This window comes from Saimiri boliviensis, chromosome 3 (assembly GCF_048565385.1).
Source record: "Saimiri boliviensis isolate mSaiBol1 chromosome 3, mSaiBol1.pri, whole genome shotgun sequence".
NCBI classification, from domain to species: Eukaryota; Metazoa; Chordata; class Mammalia; order Primates; family Cebidae; genus Saimiri; species Saimiri boliviensis.
In genome coordinates, this window is record NC_133451.1 from 39,926,453 (window position 1) to 39,944,062 (window position 17,610).

The 17,610-nt window shown below is 42.5% G+C and overlaps 1 protein-coding gene and 1 long non-coding RNA gene across 2 annotated transcripts in view; one reads left to right on the top strand and one right to left on the bottom strand.

Moving 5' to 3' along the window:
• LOC120363599 (uncharacterized) overlaps positions 1 to 5,855 on the bottom strand; it is a 44,596-nt gene extending 38,741 nt beyond the window's left edge. The window contains exon 1 of the long non-coding RNA XR_005579097.2: positions 5,575 to 5,855. This is a non-coding gene — a long non-coding RNA (uncharacterized LOC120363599). The remainder of the gene's footprint in view (positions 1 to 5,574) is intronic.
• A 70-nt stretch (positions 5,856 to 5,925) lies between these two features.
• UCHL1 (ubiquitin C-terminal hydrolase L1) lies at positions 5,926 to 17,288 on the top strand. Its single transcript, XM_003940977.4, has 9 exons — positions 5,926 to 6,027; positions 6,133 to 6,144; positions 6,632 to 6,760; positions 9,751 to 9,901; positions 10,528 to 10,613; positions 10,689 to 10,736; positions 12,039 to 12,105; positions 13,344 to 13,402; positions 16,849 to 17,288. Exons 1-9 carry the CDS (start codon positions 5,995 to 5,997, stop codon positions 16,933 to 16,935), a joined length of 672 nt encoding a protein of 223 aa, XP_003941026.1. The 5' UTR covers positions 5,926 to 5,994; the 3' UTR covers positions 16,936 to 17,288.
• The last annotated feature ends 322 nt before the right edge of the window (positions 17,289 to 17,610 follow it).

Genomic DNA, 17,610 nt, shown 5'->3' on the forward strand with positions numbered 1-17,610 from the left:
GCACAGCAAGACTCTGTCTCAAAACAAAAACAACGGGTGCTATGGCTCATGCCTGTAGTCCTAGCACTTTGGGAGGCTGAGGTGGGTGGATCACTTGAGGTCAGGAGTTTGAGACCAGCCTGATCAACATAGTGAAACCCTATCTCTACTAAAAATACAAAATTAGCTGGGCATGGTGGCACATGCCTGTAATTCCAGCTACTTCGGAGGCTGAGGCAGGAGAATCACTTGAACCTGGGAGGCGGAGGTTGCAGTGAGCCAAGATTGCACCAGTGAACTCAAGCCTGGGCAAAATGAACAAAACCCTGTTTTGGAAAAACAAAAACAAAAAACAAGAAACAAACCACAGAAATCCTCTGACAAATAGAGCTGGGAAAAGCCAGGAAGAGAATGATTCTCATGCATAAATGCCTGATAACAAAAACTATCACAAAAGACTGCAAAAACCACAACTTTGTACAAAGGCCATCACAATCTTACATAAAAAATACTGCTGCAAGGACATGTGCCCAGAAACTGCCTGCCCAACTTCAGACTGGTATCACCCTTGTTATTGATCCTTGTAGCCAAGGATAATTATCTCAAAACAATTGTAATACTCCTCACTTGTCCTTAAAAACCTTTGTCTTTTTGTATCTCTTGAATAAACAGTTTACTATGGCATTGCAACGCCCTATTCCCGAATAAATACCACTTTCAGCCTTTCTCTGCTATTTATGTTGACACATGGAAACAACCCCAGAACCACCAACCTCCAGTCATTTAGTGAAGAAAGGCAATTAACATCCCTGTGCTTTCAGTCAGTTTTAGTTGGTATTCTGCCCTTTGTAGACATAGTATAATACAGCAGTCCCCAGCCTTTTTGGCCCCATGGACCAGTTTCATGGAAGACAATTCTTCCATGGACTTCGGGGTGGGAATGGTTTCAGGATCAAACTATTCCACCTCAGACCATTGGGTATTAGATTCTGTTAAGAAGTGCACAACCTAGATCCCTCACATGTGCAGTTCCTAACAGGGGTTATGCTCCTGTGAGAATCTAATACTGCTGCTGATCTGACAGGAGGCAGAGCTAGGTAGTAATGCTTGCTCATTCACCAGTCACTTTTTTTTTTTTTTTTTTTGAGATGGAGTCTCACTCTGTCACCAGGCTGGAGTGGAATGGTGTAATCTCAGTTCATCACAACCTCCTCTCCTCCTGGGTTCAAGAGTTTCTCCTGCCTCAGCCTCCTAAGTAGCTGGGACTACAGGTGCGCACCACCATGCCTGGCTAATTTTTGTATTTTAGTAGAGACAAAGGTTTCACCATGTTGGCCAGGATGGTCTCGATCTCCTGACCTGGTGATCGCCTGCCTCAGCCTCCCAAAATGCTGGGATTACAGGTGTGAGCCACCGTGCCTGGCCTGCTCACCTCTTGCTGTCCACCCAGTTCCTAATGGGTCACAGAACTGTACCAGTCCTTAGCTGGAGGCTTGGGGACCCCTGTTATAATATAGTACAGTGGTCAAGAGTGCAGATTGTCTGTGGTCAAATTTCAGTTCTCATGATTTAAATAGCCATAGGCAAAGAACTTAACCTCTCTGATCCTCATTTCTAAATGAGAATAATAATAGTTAACTACCTGATAGGTTGTTATGTTGATTAAAAGAATGAATATATATACAAAACACATAGAAGTAGTGCCTGGAACCCATAAGCAATCAGTAAGTGTTAGCTATGATTATGCTGTTAAAAGCATGCTCACCATTACATGTGAAGAATTTACATAAATGTTGAGCCACTCCAATTATTAAGCGCTTTCTTATATAAATGAGTATTTTCCTATGACTTCTACCTGTCTGTCCTGTATCCTTAAATAATCATAAAGATTACTCTCTCCCTCTTAGTATTTTTTCTTTTTTTGAGACAGAGTCTTGCTCTGTTGCCCAGGCTGGAGTGCACTGGCACAATCTCAGCTCACTGCAACCTCTGCCTCCTGGGTTCAAGAGATTCTCCTGCCTCAGCCTCCTGAGTAGCTGGGATTATAGATGCGCCACCACGTTTGGCTAAATTTTGTATTTTTAGTAGAGACAGGGTTTCACCATGTTGGTCAGGTTGGTCTCAAATGCCTAACCTTGTGATCCACCTGCCTCAGCCTCCCAAAGTGCTGAGATTACAGGAATGAGCCACTATGCCCAGTCTCCCTTTGTATTTTTGAGCATTAGTATCATGTAACTCCCCTCCCTGTCCCCCAAACACACACACAAACCCTTTCTCTTCTCCACATCATATACTGTCTTCTCAATTTCTTCAACCACCTTTATTCATTATTTTGGCGCTTGCTCTATGTAAACTGTCTAATATGTCTAAGCGTGATGGTTAGAATTTTCAGTTGAAAAGTATTTATTGAATGTTCATTATATGCCAGGCTGGGCATCATAATCTGGTTATAGTCTGGTCAATTCCATGAGGCTTGGGGACCCCTGGTATAATATAGTACAGTGGTCAAGAGTGCAGATTAGATTTTGAATACTATATTAATCTAGCCAAAGATTAGCAAATATCTGGTTATCCTTACTACTTCCCTTTCCTATACTTACGGCAGATATCACTAATTAATCACAGCATTTTCACCCCCGCTGGACTCAGGAACCTACTATGATTAAAATGAAATTGAATCTCTCACTCCTGGTGTAAATGAAGGTTGCACTAACTTTGTAGTCAAATTATGACACCTGAAATATTTGAATCTTTTTCTCACGTACTGCTCACAAAGCCAGGTCTAACATTAATGTATCTTTAAATGATTTTTTAAAAAATGTTTTTCCTTCTGATCTCTGTGTATTTCTTTTTAAATGGTTATAATCAAACTATTGTAACTTCGTTTTCACTTGATATTTTTCCACATTATATCATACTTTTGCAATCATGTCAAGAAAAAAGTTAATATAAACATTAACTATATTACGATAACTGACAGCTGTACTATAATATAGTTTACACATATTCCTGTTTATTTTTAATAGCTTTATTGTGATACATGAAACCATTTGAAATTATTTAGTATATTTAAAGGGTTGTGTAATCATCACTTAATTCCCTATTAAATTTCATTATTTTATTTTAAATTTATTTTTAATCTCCAAATTCTGCCATTTATTATTAATTAATTGATTAATTTTAAGAGATGGAGTCTCACTCTATTGCCCAGGCTGGAGTGCAGTCATGCCATCACTACTCGCTGTAGCCTCAAACTCCTGGGTTCAAGCAATCCTCCCACTTCGGCCTCTCAAGTAGCTGGGACTACAGGTACACACCACCACACCTGGCTAACAATTCTGCCACTTAGATTGCTTATTCTTACTTGTATGTGTGAACTCTCTTTTTCTCTGCTGTAATAAAATGGCACCAGACAAGGTTAAAACCATTGTCACGTGGCTACAGGTTGAGGTAACTCCATCTACTATCACTTTTTTTTAAGGTAGAAACAATTAAATAAGCTATAAAACCACCTCAACTGTGGCATCAACCAATGCCAACCCTGGCAGCATAAGAAATACAATGACAGTGTTCTTTCTACCTGTCCATCCAGTTAGTAACTCCCAAAGAAAAGAAGATAAGTTCTGGCTGGCATAACTTGTTCTAAATGTATCTATCTTATTGCTTCTAAAAGTAAAACATCATGAGTCCTAACATTTGGCTGACAACTGATATAAACTCTTCTGGCCTGCAATTTGGCAGTACATTCCCAATTACCTCCTACTTTTTTTTTTTTTTTTTTTTTTTTTAAAGATCAGGCTCAGGTTTGTTCATATCCAGTCTCTGCATCTCTTTGTAAGTAGGGGGTTGTTTTATTCACTGCTCTGATGCTTCCTGGCACACGGTAAGCCGTAGGTAGGTAGATAGATATGTTAAGTGAATGAACTAGAATGAATTAGTGCCTTCAACAAATATTTCTGATACTGATTTCATGACTGCTTTTATTAGTTATTTTGGCAATCACTTATAACTGCTAACTTCTGCTTGCCCATCAGCCCTTAGCTTAAATGTCACTTCCTTCAGGACGCCTCCTTGATCCCCTCCATCAGGAGGTTAGGTGCTCCTGATCTCTGCTCCCTTTTATACAACTCTTATGATTGATAAAAACTGCATGAGGGAAATTTCCATGTTTATCCTGTTCACCTTTGTATCCCTGATTCCAAACTTTTCAAGCTCTGCACCCAGTACATAGTAGGTTCTTAATCAATATTTGTTGAGTGAATGAATAAATGAAGTAAGTTGGAAATGTAATTTGTCTTTGTCTAAAGGCAAGAACTCGTTCAATATAACCTATTCACCTGTCTTGACCTTCACCTCTTTTTTTCTTTAACAACCTTATTGAGGGAAAATTCACATACCACTAGGTTCACCCATTAAGCTCTTCTTACTAATGTTTTTCTCTCTCTCATTTTACGTGTGAAGGGTATTTGCTAATGGCAAAATGGAAAGAAAATAGAATGTTTTGGAATCTTAGATAAAGGATGCACCCTTACAGCCCAGTTTAGCAGGGTTTACTTCTCAATTTTACTTTTCAATTATGATCTTAAGCAAATTAACTTCTCTAAGCCTGGGATTCTGATCTGTAGAACTGCACTAATATGGATTTCTTCATGGGCTCCTATAAGGTTTAAATGAGACAGCACATGCAAAGGATCCCCAGAAACAATAACTCAAAAAATGTTGATTCCCTCCCTTTCCTCTATCATCTGTTAACCTCAATTTCCTGAGTGGAAGGTCTGTTCTTTCACCATCATCATTATTTCGTTCGGAGGTTTTTTTGTTTGTTTGTTTTGTTTTTTTAATACTCAACTTTTCGGAGGTTGCAGTGAGCCGAGATCGCGCCACTGCACTCCAGCTTGGGTGACAGAGTGAGGTTTCGTCTCAAAAAAACCAAACCAAAACAAAACAAAAACTCAACCATCTTGCTTCCTTCACTACCCAAGTATTCCTGCAAGCCCACTTTACTCTGCAACTTAGCTTTCCTGACACAATTCTTACATATTTTGGTCCCTTTTAGAATTCCTTCTTCAGCACATGCTTTCTCTCTCCATCTTTTGAATGTGTTGGTGGGAAAACCCCAACCTGAGATCACTAGAGAACAGCGGTTTCTTTGGTTGCCATTTCTTTTCTTCTTCATTGGGAGTATTCTGCGGTGAACTCAGAAATTTTATTTTTCAAAGCTTCCCTTTCTTTTAAAAATGCTTTTCCTTTTACAGTCTCTCGCTCAAAAGCACACCCATCTTTTCCCTGGATCTGTTTTCTAAAGTCTCCGACCGCCTGCCTTCTTTCTCTGTGTCTTGCCTTACCCTCACATCCCCCAGCTTTCTACTTCTTTCCCAGGACCAACCATGTCTTCCCCGGGAGTCACATTACATCAGCATTCCTACTGCAATAGCTGTTATCTACCAGATTCTGTTTTATTCTAGGCAGTCACTTAAAAAAGAACCTCGGTATCGGTTTGATTTAACAGGAAAGAGAAATTGTCTAAGGTTAAATGCAAAACTGCTATTTTTTTTGGGGGGGGATCATACATTTACATTCATATTAAATATATACCTGTTGAATTTGTGCTTTTTCTTAAATGCTTCAGAAACCCGAGCTTTAGAGTTATTGGGATGGTAGAAAGGCTGGGTTTCCAGAAACTTCGCCCCAAATTAAAGACTCCGTCAAAAGGACTGCTCCATACACTCAAGGAACACCCACCAACAAATCCCGTCTCCACAACCACCAGATTATCTCACCGGCGAGAGAGACTGCGAGGTTTGGGGGCCCGGTCGTGCCACTACGCGCTGCGCACGGGGGGGTTTGTACCCATCTGGCCGCGATCGGCCGTTTCCCCCTCGCTTGGTTCTGCCCCTGCTCCCCCTGCGCAGGCCTCACAGTGCGTCTGGCCGGCGCTTTAAAGCGGCGACCTGGGCGGCTCCGCTAGCTGTTTTTCGTCTTCTCCTGGTTGCTACTGACTGGCGTTCCGCGAAGATGCAGCTCAAGCCGATGGAGATCAACCCTGAGGTGAGCACCAGGTGCACCGCTGCCCAGAGAGCGCGAGGCCGACGGTGAGGGAGCCGAGTCGCTGACTGGTTTGGTTTTGCTTTTTTCTTTGCATTTGCCTTTCAGATGCTGAACAAAGTGAGTGGTGTCTCGCGCCGTCTCTGGCCCCCTCCCGCGGGAACGCCATGGCGGGGGCGCCCACCGGCTCCTGGTGCTGGCAGGGAATTAGCCGCCCGCTGAGCGCGCTGGAGGCGGCCTGGCTGGGGCGTGGGCCGGGCGCCCTCCCCGCGCCCCTGCATTTAGAGGGGTGACTGCGAAACCGGTCTCGGGGAGATGGAGGGGCTGCGCCCGGTGGCGAGCGAGCGCGGGGCGGAGCTCTTGAGGGCGTGGCGCGGGCAGCACGGACTAAGATGCACGGGCTTCGCGGGCGCCACGTGTGGGCCGCGCTTTGTGCTGTGTCATTGCGCCGGCCCGGGTGGGAGTAGCAGGGCAGGACTGGGGCTCCTCCTAGGCTCGGGTGTGGGCGCGGAGGGCGCGCGCCTGCTGGCCCCGCCCCCTGCCCCCTGTTAGGTGCCCGCGACCCGCGTGTCCCCTTGCGCCTGGCTGTCTTGTCTCCTCTCTGCAGGTGCTGTCCCGCCTGGGGGTCGCCGGTCAGTGGCGCTTCGTGGACGTGCTGGGGCTGGAGGAGGAGTCTCTGGGCTCGGTGCCAGCGCCTGCCTGCGCGCTGCTGCTGCTGTTTCCCCTCACGGCCCAGGTAGGGCGTGGGCCCCGGGTCGCGCTGGCCCCGGGCGGTGCACGCCGCTCCCCAGCTTGAGGCGGCGGGGGCTACCCCTCCCCGCCCCTTTCCCTGTAGGTGATGCGGGGCCCGCCACCGAGGAAGGGAGGAGCCTGCATTTTCGTGGTGCCTATTCCCTGGGCTCCTGTTCCAGCGGTGCTTATTGCCTTCTCATCCATACGTTCACAATTGCCTTAAATTTGGAAGCGAGGCAGCATCTCAGTTCCATCGTTCCTGTTATCCAGGGAAATAAGTCATCCTACTCCTGAGTTCCCTCGAACTTGGGCTTTTTCGAGCCTCCAGTTCCGGGGAATGGCCTCTGGTTCCCTTTAAGGACTGTAACCTGTCAACTCATTGTTTGCTTCTCAGGCTCCCACCTAGCTGTAAACCGGAGGGGGAAGGGCTGGCCTAAATCGCAGGGAAGCGATTTAGGTTCGCCAATTCTCCGCCTCCATTGCCTGGGTTTCTGATGGTCTTAGGGGTTTCTTCTCACCTCTTAACTCCCACCACTTGCATATTTGGGTTTAGCCTCCTGAATATATTTCTTAAAGCTTAATCATTTGTGTATGGTTTCTGTGCGGGAACCTCCTTCCTCTTCAGTCTGACCTTGTAGCGAAATGAAATAGTGCATGATTAGCTCATTTTTGAAAGCACCTCTTCATTTCTCTTTAAATGGTTTTCCTCCTACACGTGTACATGGATAGATGTATCTCAAAGACAGCGTCAGATGTTTTTTTTAAAGTATAGGTGGAATATTTGCTGTCTTGTGATTTGTGGAATCCCAGTAATTAGCATGGCATTGTCTATCTTCTATTGCTGTCACTTGACCGCTGATGTGGGAGTGGCTGAAATTAGCTTTAGCAAAACTTGAGCATCACTCTAAAGAGTGAGGTTAACTGAAGCACGGTCCCGAGGCTAAATGTTCTAGAAGCATCGCCAGCCATAATCAAGTCCTATGGGACGTTCCAAGCCTTCCTCCTAGTAAATGAGCTAAGTATTATGGGTAAAAACACATATTACAGCTAAGATGATCTCACAAACATATTTTTATTGCTGAAGTCTTTTTTTACTTGGGCGAAAAGGGAGCTGTCAAACCGTTGGAAGTCAAATTAGCTTCCTGGTTAACCAAAACAGTCTCCTGTCTCGAGTTTAGCATAGCACAGAGCTTTTTTATTAGAGCAACCATGATGACTCGGAGGTTTTGAGCAGCATTTGGAGGCAAGGCCTCTGGGAGGCAGTGCTGCAGCTCGTTTGCCTTTAAAAGCTGACTGTTCGCCTTTTGCAGGATCTTGTTAGAGAACATTCTAGTTTGTGCTGTTTGAAAGAGCTCGATACTTTGTCCTTTAGCTTCAATTCAACCCATCTGATTTATCGAATGCCTATTCTGCTACACAGCATGGCTACTGGACAAAACAGTGAAGCCAATTTAAAGAAAAGTTGAGGTTTTATAGGTTGACTCCTAAAGATACTAATTTGGAAGGCATTTAATTTTTGACTAAGAGAATGTTATGACATCCTACGTGGACCACTTCTGAAACGTTAAGTGCTAGTAAACTATTTACAAAATGATTTCCATGGAAGAGCTCAAGCAGTCTTAAAGGATGCCTGGAGGCAGTATTTTTTTTTTCTTTTTGAAACGAAGTCTTAACTCTGGCAGGGCTGGAGTGCAGTTGTATGATTGTGGCTCACTGCAACCTCTACCTCCCAGGTTCAAGCAATTCTCCTGCCCCATTTTAACATTTCATCTAATTAGCCTAGAAAATGAAAAAAATAAAAAAACTCTTACTGGTCAGTGAATACTAAATTGAGGATAGAAGGGAAAAAGTTCTGCCAGTGGGAGTTTAAGTTGCTCTTCTGGGGTAAGAGATCTTATTTTTCTGTTAGTATCAGCGAGCAGGCGTAAACTTCAGTTTGTGTGCGGTAATGCAAAGCTACTAGAACTGGAAATATGTTTCTGATGGTCTGTCTGGTTTTGCTTGTTATGGGAAGTCAGTGTTTGTTTAGCGTTAGCACCCTGCTTTTTAACTGAGAAGTCCTAATTTGTTTATTTTTATTTTTTTAGAGACAAAGTCTCAAACTCCTGAGCTCAAGTGATCCTCCTGCCTCAGCTTCCCTAGTAGCTGGGATTATAGGTACAAGCCACTGATCCTGGCTCAAGAAGTCATAACTTCTAAGGTTTTTAAAACTAGTTAGTGAAAAGTCCAGACAAGCTCACTAAATAACTGTACAAAAAGCCAGCAGATGCTTTGAGGAAATCCATTTCCTAGTCCCATTCATTTACCAATTTCTGTCCTCCTCCTCCTCAAATTGCCAATCTGTTCTCAAAGTAAACTGTTTAGCTGGCAAGAACAAGCTAGTGTCACATCTTCCTCTTGTAAAATCACAGCCCAATACCCTGGACCAGTTGTCTTTCCTTCCTTAAAAAAAAGGGAGAGGGAATAGTTAACGTCTTTCACTTGCTCTTTTCAACAGTTAAGGCTTGTTTTTGTTTTTGAAGCGAAGTATGCTTCGGCCAAATAGAAGTAGAACTTTAAAGAATAGTGAAATGTAAACCAGTTGGTGCTCTTGTTGGGTATTCAGTTGACTGAAACTTGATTAGGATGCCTGTGCGAAATACAGTTGTTAAGTGTTAGAAAATAATGAACCAGTTTCTTTGTTTTCAGACTTGATGACACTGTTTCGGGCTGAAAGGTTGCAGTGGTGGCTAGACAGCCTTGGGGAGTACCCAATGCAGTCACTGCACTGCAGCACTGGGGCGGAGTCTCCGAATCTCTCAGAGCCCCACTGGCTGACGTGGGTGTGGGAGGCAGACAGACGGGCTCTTCTCTGGGAGTCAGCCAGCATCTAGAACCAAGGCTCCCGGTCACACATCCCACTGGTGTTTCCATTTAGGTGGTGGAACTCACTGTGCAGCCATCTGTTCTTTGCATTTTCATTCTGAGATGTCAAAATGCTTTTTACATTTACAGCATGAGAACTTCAGGAAAAAACAGATTGAAGAGCTGAAGGGACAAGAAGTTAGTCCTAAAGTATATTTCATGAAGCAGACCATTGGGAACTCCTGTGGCACAATTGGACTTATACACGCAGTGGCCAATAATCAAGATAAACTGGGATTTGGTAGGTGTGGGTTTTGAGGCCAGTCATCCTGTGCTTGAACTTGAAACATGTAGTTCAGAAACAGATGTGTTCCCAAGGTCAGAGATGCTGTACCTTTTGAAACCATTTTATAACAATGGTGTCAAACGCTTAATCTGACTCATAATCCTTCTCAGAAAGGATTCCTGGCACTTCCAAATTTTGAAATGATCCCATTTAACAAATTTAAGTTTAGAGCTGAAAGTTTAAATTGAGGTCTTTTGAAATATAAGTTGTTCTTGCTGTCACTTTGTAATTAATGTCTCTTGGGCTTATCCACACTGAGCAGTAACAAAATGCTTATGCCAGTAGTTAGCCAGTCAGATGTCTCTATGCTGGACTGTTTCTTCACATTTCTATTCAAGATGTTTATTTTCTGTCTTAATAACTGAGGTTGAATTTTCTACCCCGAAATAATAATCTTGGTTTGGGAACCATTTTAGATTAGAACATGGTAATAGCTTCATGTATGTGATAGATGTTAGGCAGTATTAAAGATTCAGGTAGCTCAACATGATCAGCAAAGGCTTAAGTCAATAATAAATATGTACCCATTTGTACTATTTTATCTATACTAACACATGGATTTTTTGTTGTTGTTTTTGAAGAGGATGGATCAGTCCTGAAACAGTTTCTTTCTGAAACAGAGAAAATGTCCCCCGAAGACAGAGCAAAATGCTTTGAAAAGAATGAGGTAAGAGAACTTTCAGAGCATTGCCTTTAAATAACTCTAGAGATTTTTGTGGTAATTATCTTCTTTTTTCCACAGGCCATACAGGCAGCCCATGATGCCGTGGCACAGGAAGGCCAATGTCGGGTAAATGCAGATACAAATCGGAGCCAGGCTGCCTGGGTGCCATCTGTGTTTCCACTCAAATTGTGCAGGAATCTCTTACTGGAACATAGCAAATGTTACCCACCCAAGGCCAAATGACACCAGAAGTTTTACCCAAATAATGCTTTGACTAGACCTGTTCATATAAAAGCCTCTTCAGAAATTGTATTAGTCATTGAAATAATCTTGAGTAAATTAAAATTGACAATATTTTGTTTAGATCCAAATGAATCTTATAGGCCAGGGATAGTGGCTCCTGCCTGTAATCCCAACAATCTTTGAGGCTGAGGAGGGCGAATCAGTTACGCCCAGGAGTTTGGGACCAGCCTGGCCAACGTGGTAAATGTAGCCAGGTGTGGTGGCACACATCTGTAGTCCCACCTACTCAGGAGGCTGAGGTGGGAGAATTGCTTGAGCCCTGGAAGCAGAGGTTGCAGTGAGCTGAGATTGTGCTGCTGCACTTCAGCCTGGGTGACCCTGTCTCAAAAAAAAAAAAACCCCAAATAAGTCTTAAGAGAGTGTACACCTCTCCTACATACTAAGCATTTCAAATAATATCATAGGCTCTTGGGGAGAATGAAATACACCACATAGGACAATTTCTAGAAGGCTTGAATATACCATAATCTGATCAGAGCCTCTGAGTCAACTGCTAAATTTAAGTCAGATCTCAGTATCCTTTTTATTTTTTTAATCTTTTATATTTTTGACAAGGTCAGGCTCTACTGCCCGGGCTGGAGTACAGTGGTGCAATATTGGCTCACAGCAGCGATTCTCCCACCTCAGCCTCCCGAGTAGCTGGGATTACAAGTGCACACCACCACACCTGCTAATTGTTGTATTTTTTGTAGAGATGGCATTTCACCGTGTTGTCCAGGCTGGTCCTGAACTCTTTGAGCTCAAATGATCTGCCTGCCTTGGCCTCTCAAAGTGCTGGGATTACAGGCATGAGCCACCATGCCCAGCCAGATCTGTGTCTTTATAACTACAGCTGGTTGTACCATTTTCTAGTCTTGACCTTGGTTGAAATATACTTATCCTCTCTAAGCCTCAATTTTCTCCTCAGTAAAAAGCCTGTTGTAGTATCCTCATAGAGTTGTCTGAGAGTTACAGTGTATTTCCTAATGAGCTTAGAATAAGGCCTAATATAGGACATACATAAATATTAGTTACAATTTTTAAAAATAAAAGCAAGTCCAAGTGTATTTTGCTTCAATTGCAAGATAATGTTTTAAATAACTCAGCTTACACTCATTTTCAAAACAATTTCTTGACTTTCTTTAGGTAGATGACAAAGTGAATTTCCATTTTATTCTGTTTAACAACGTGGATGGCCACCTCTATGAACTTGGTATGTTTCACTCCATTTTTGGAACCCAATGTAGTTTCATGCATTCTTTCAGACTGAATTTCTCTTGATACATTGTTGTGTGACTTTATGGCCCTTGGCATATCATTGTTTATAAAGCCACAATAAAAAAGTATTCTCATGAGGGCACTTAACCCCTTATTAGCCCCAGAGCAACTTCCTCAGGCAACTGACCTAATCAGTGGCTGTAATACCTGATCAGTGGCTTTAGTCAGAAACTGTTGAAGAGAATAGATCAGATCAGTGCCAGGTCAAGGTATATGTGATCAGATTTTCTCATCTGTAGCATCCCCTAGTGTCCTTTCTGGGCAAAGAATTCTCTGAAAAAGGATCAGTGCCTGAATATGACCTTACTTGTTTAAAAAGAATCGGATATGTTGGAGTAATTTATTTTTTATTTATTTATTTATTTATTTTGAGACAGAGTTTCGGTCTTGTTACCCAGGTTGGAGTGCAATGGCGCAGTCTCGGCTCACTGCAACCTCCGCCTCCTGGGTTCAGGCAATTCTCCTGCCTCAGCCTCCCGAGTAGCTGGGATTACAGGCACGTGCCACCATGCCCAGCTAATTATTGTATTTTTAGTAGAGACGGGGTTTCACCATGTTGACCAGGATGGTCTCGATCTCTTGACCTCGTGATCCACCCACCTCGGCCTCCCAAAGTGCTGGGATTACAGGCTTGAGCCACCGCGCCCAGCCTGGAGTAATTTCTGTTAACTGATTTATGGCATCAAGAAAGATGACCCACCTTGTATGATTCATCCTTTTGTATTAATGGAGAAACACTTGCAACTGCGTTGTCTTAAGCCAAGGTACCACCTACAGGTTTACAAAGGCAAAGGAATAGTGAGGGCAATCTACAATCATTGGAGGGCAGATGAAATCTCAGGTGTCTCCTTTTCTTGCCTCCACCTTTCCTGTACCCCAGAGACTGCATCTGATTTTGGCTCTGTGGCCCTTTGCAAGAGTTGGGGGCACAGGCTCCTCTATTGTGGTAGCTGACTTGAGCTTGTGTGATCCTGTTAATTGTAGATTAGAATTGCTTGGGATGGATGTCTAGGAACACTTGAACCTTATTTGCAGCCTGTTGCTTCATAACCAGGCTTCCTTTTATGGGTTTGGCAGTGGGGTTTTTGGATGAATCTAAAACTCTTGGCTGGGTAAGCATGGTAGCCAAAACACATGCAGAGAAAACTGACATGCCTGGCTTCTTTGTTACAGATGGACGAATGCCTTTTCCGGTGAACCATGGCACCAGTTCAGAGGACACCCTGCTGCAGGTCATCTTTGGAATGCATCTCTTCCTAATGGGCCCCACATTTCTTTGGCCAAATTTTCTATTCGAAAGTGCTAACAATCTTCCAGGACAGCCAGCATCAATTGTCTGGGTTAATAGCAGTCTTTAGGGCTAAAAGATCATCTTAGTAATTCTATCTACCTTATTTTATTGCAAGTGGTTTTAGACAGGGCTTCATAGAAGCCCTGAGTAATCTGTTTCATGTGCTGTCTTTAGTTCACAGTTAGAATTAGCCTGAAAGCTGTTGCTTTGCTTCCTGGTGGGATTAAGGTGACCATTGTCCTCGTGGCAGATTACATCATAGCCAAAGGCTCACGGAACAGCAGGCTTTCATAATCCCTCTAAGACGGCGGGATTTGGGTCAGTCTTGGAAGTAGTGTACTATAGATTCTAGTTAGGTGGTTAAAGTTAGGAGTTTTTCCTTCCCACATGGTTTATGGTTACAAGAACAAGAGAAGCAGATTTAAAATGCACCTGACAAAAACTGTTAACATCCAGGATCACTCTATAACCATCCTGGACAGAAACCTGATTCTAGCCAAAGGTTGGTGTACTATTCTAGGCCTCTTCACCCGAAAATGAGTCTCTAGAGTTGAATCAGTTTGCTATTGTAAAGGAAAATTGCTTAATTATGATACAATACAAAAATGCTGTTCCTAGCTTGCTGTGCTTGAAGAAAAAAATATACAAAATGCTGTTAAGATATACCTATATTTCATTTGTAGTAGTAATAGTATCAGATCTTTGAAGAACTTGCTGCGTGCAGACCAGGACTCAGCAAGCATTTTTATAAAGAACCAAACAGAATATTTTAGTCCTTGCATGGCATATGGCTCAGCAGCCCATAGTAACTCTCTAAATGAATGTATGTAGCTGTTCTCCACCAGCACAGGCTGGGTTGGGCCCACAGGCTGCAGTTTTCTGACCCCTTCCCTGTACCTAGGTGCTCTTCTAGGTGATATATATCTTTTGTAGAAATCTTTTAATGACACAATGAGGTAGGTATTATCCCCATTTCAGAGCCAAGAAAACCCAGGTGCAAGGAGTTTAAGGCCTGAGATCAGTGACTTACATGGCAAACTATGGTTCAAACCTAGATGGTCTGGCTAGGTGCAGTGGCTCACACCTACAATCCCAGCGCTTTGGGAGGCCAAGGCGGGAGGATTGCTTGAGCTCAGGAGTTCAAGACCAGCCTGGGCAAAATGGTGAAACCCCGTCTCTACTAAAAATACAAAAATTAGCCTGGCATAGTGGTGTGTACCTGCAGTCCCAGCTGCTCAGGAGGCTTAGGTACAAGAATCACTTTAACTTGGGAAGGTGGAGGTTGCAGTGAGCTGAGATCTCACCACTATATTCCAATCGGGGCAACAGAGCAAGACTCAGAAGAAAGAAAAGCAAAATAAAAGTTAGCCTGCATCTAGAGTCTGTGCTCTTAGCCACTGTATAATACCAATACAACCTTTCTTTAGAAAAGACCTCTCTTTGGAAACTCACAGACCTGCCAGCCCCAAGATGCTAGTGGACCACATTATGCCACTGTAATAGGGAGCGTTGAGTTCTCTCAGCTGTCAGACACACCTGAGATCAGTTAAAGCTAATTCTTGGTATTCAAGAGGTATGTGGGAATAGTAATATGGAATGAAGAATAAACCTGGAGAGGTAGGATGGTATGGAGGGGTTGCATGAGAGAGTCAGAATTTGCTTGGTGAGAATAAGAAAACAGAGGCAGAATTTCTGGTCTTTGATTCATTTGGAAGAAAGATCCTGGTCCTTCTAGTAAAGCTTTTAAGGTACATGCTAACTCATCTAGCACTGCATTAATATAAAAATGTGCCCCACATTAGAACACTTACAAGTGTTATACGAGTAGAATTTATAAGGTGTGGGGAAGGTCAAATGTTTTTAATTTTTTTTTTTTATGGAGATGAGGTGGGGAGGGACTCACTGTGTTGCCCAGGCTGGTCTTTAACTCTTGGGCTCAAGTGATTTTCCTGCCTTGGCCTCTGAGAGTGCTGCGATTATAGGCATGAGCCACAGGACCCAGCCAAAACTTTTTTTAACTATTCTAATTAGAATTTCATTTAAAATTAAGAGAGTTTCTAAAGTAAACCAGCATTTTAGTTAAAATTCTTACCCTAAGTAAGGCTGGTTCTATATGTTAAAGATGTTTTAGGTTGCCTAAACTTTGCACTAAATTATTGAACTGGTAAGAAGATACATGCACTTAACCCAAATATCCTAAACTTGAATGAATTAGGTCTCTGCACGGTAGCTCTGTAGAAGATGGTTATTCTCCTTAAAGGTACACCTTTAATAGTGAAATCAATATTGTATGTCTTAAAAGTCAATTCAGGGAAGACAGGTCTGGAATATCGATATATTAAAAAACCTGGTAGAGGATAAAATACTGATGTCAATCCAGATAGGTTTTTTTTTTTTTGGAGAAAGCGTCTCCTGTTTCTCAGGCTGGAGTGCAGTAGTGCAATCGTGGCTTGCTATAGCCTTGAACTCCTTGCTCACGCAATTCTCCCACCTCAGTTGTCTGAGCAGCCAGGACTATAAGTGCACACCACCATGTCCAGCTAATTTTAAAATTTGTAGTAAAGATGTTTGAGACCAGCCTGGTCTAAACTCCTGAGCTCAAGCCATTCCCTGCCTCAGCCTCCCGAAGTGCTGGGATTGCAGGCTGGAGCCGTGTCTGGTCTGAACTCATTAAGTTGGTGATTTCTAAATTTTAGGGGTGATGTTTCATTACTGTTATGTATCATAGAGTATTCCCTTTTTCCTTCAAGGTCTTGTATTATGGTTTACAGAGCTATCTTTCCATTGGGCATATTTACAGAGTGAACAGAGTAGTTGATATTTTTGATCCCAAAACTATTATATCCTATAATTCAGTAACACTGGGATTAACTTTCTCCTACTAGTCTTTGTCATCTATATTTTAGTAGCACATGTCACTTCATAAATCTCTACAGTTCCATTGCTTGTCTGTACCTGGAATACGAGGTAAATTTTAAGGCTGTTTTTTAAAATATTTAGAAGACAATTGTCTTCACTCTTGGGAAATTTCTGAGTTACAGCTTCTCTCTCATGCCATCTTATGGAGGAAAGATAAATTTCCAATCTTTATATTTGAGGAAAATAACATGAATAGTTTTTTGTTTTTTTTTTTAACTTTTCCAAAACCAGGTACAAGGTGAGAGAAGCAAACCATTTGTGGAAGTGAGAAAGAAGTAAATTCATGATGTGACCCTGTCTTCCCATCACCTGATTTTTTGCTTTAAGTCTGGTTTTCAAATTAATGATGGAATTAAAGTTGATGAGGGTGAACTTTGAGCATTAATAGACCTTGGAGTTCCTTTTCCCTATGTGACTTTCATTTTGAGCTCTTGCTGTTTGGATGTTAATGACATTTCTCCTTTCTAGGATGCTGCCAAGGTCTGCAGAGAATTCACCGAGCGTGAGCAAGGAGAGGTCCGCTTCTCTGCCGTGGCTCTCTGCAAGGCAGCCTAATGCTTTGTGGGAGGGACTTTGCTGTTTTCCCCTCTTCCCTTCAACGTGAAAATATATACCTCCCCATGCAGTCTAAAATGCTTTAGTACTTGTGAAACACAGCTGTCCTCCTTCCATCCTGCAGACATGCCTTCCCCTCAGCCACACCCAAGCACGAGCAGAGTGCACAGCTGTCCACTGGGCCAGTGTGGTGTGAGCTTCAGATGGCGAAGCATTCTCCCCAGTGTATGTCTTGTACCCAATATCTAATGCTTTCAATGGCTACTTTGGTTTATGTTTGTAAGTTAAGACCTTGGATGTGGTTTAATTGTTTGTCCTCAAAAGGAATAAAACTTTTCTGCTGATCAGAGATAGCCACAACTGGTTCTAATTTTCTTTTACCCTCCCCCTAATGTACCAGATTATTTTGGTAGTAATATATGACTGTCTTCCATTATCAGTAACTCCATACAGTGCTGCTAAGAAAATTACCATAAACATATTGGTTTGGTGTGTGTCTGGATTTTTTGCATTTATATTCCCTGTGTATACCTATAGAAACTAATTTTTTAAAATTTTTAAATAGGCAAATTTTGTGGAACAATTTTAGACTTAAAAAATATTGAAGACATTGTAGACATCTCATTAACCCCATACCCAGTTTCTTTTATTATTATTATTCAGGGTTCTCTAGAG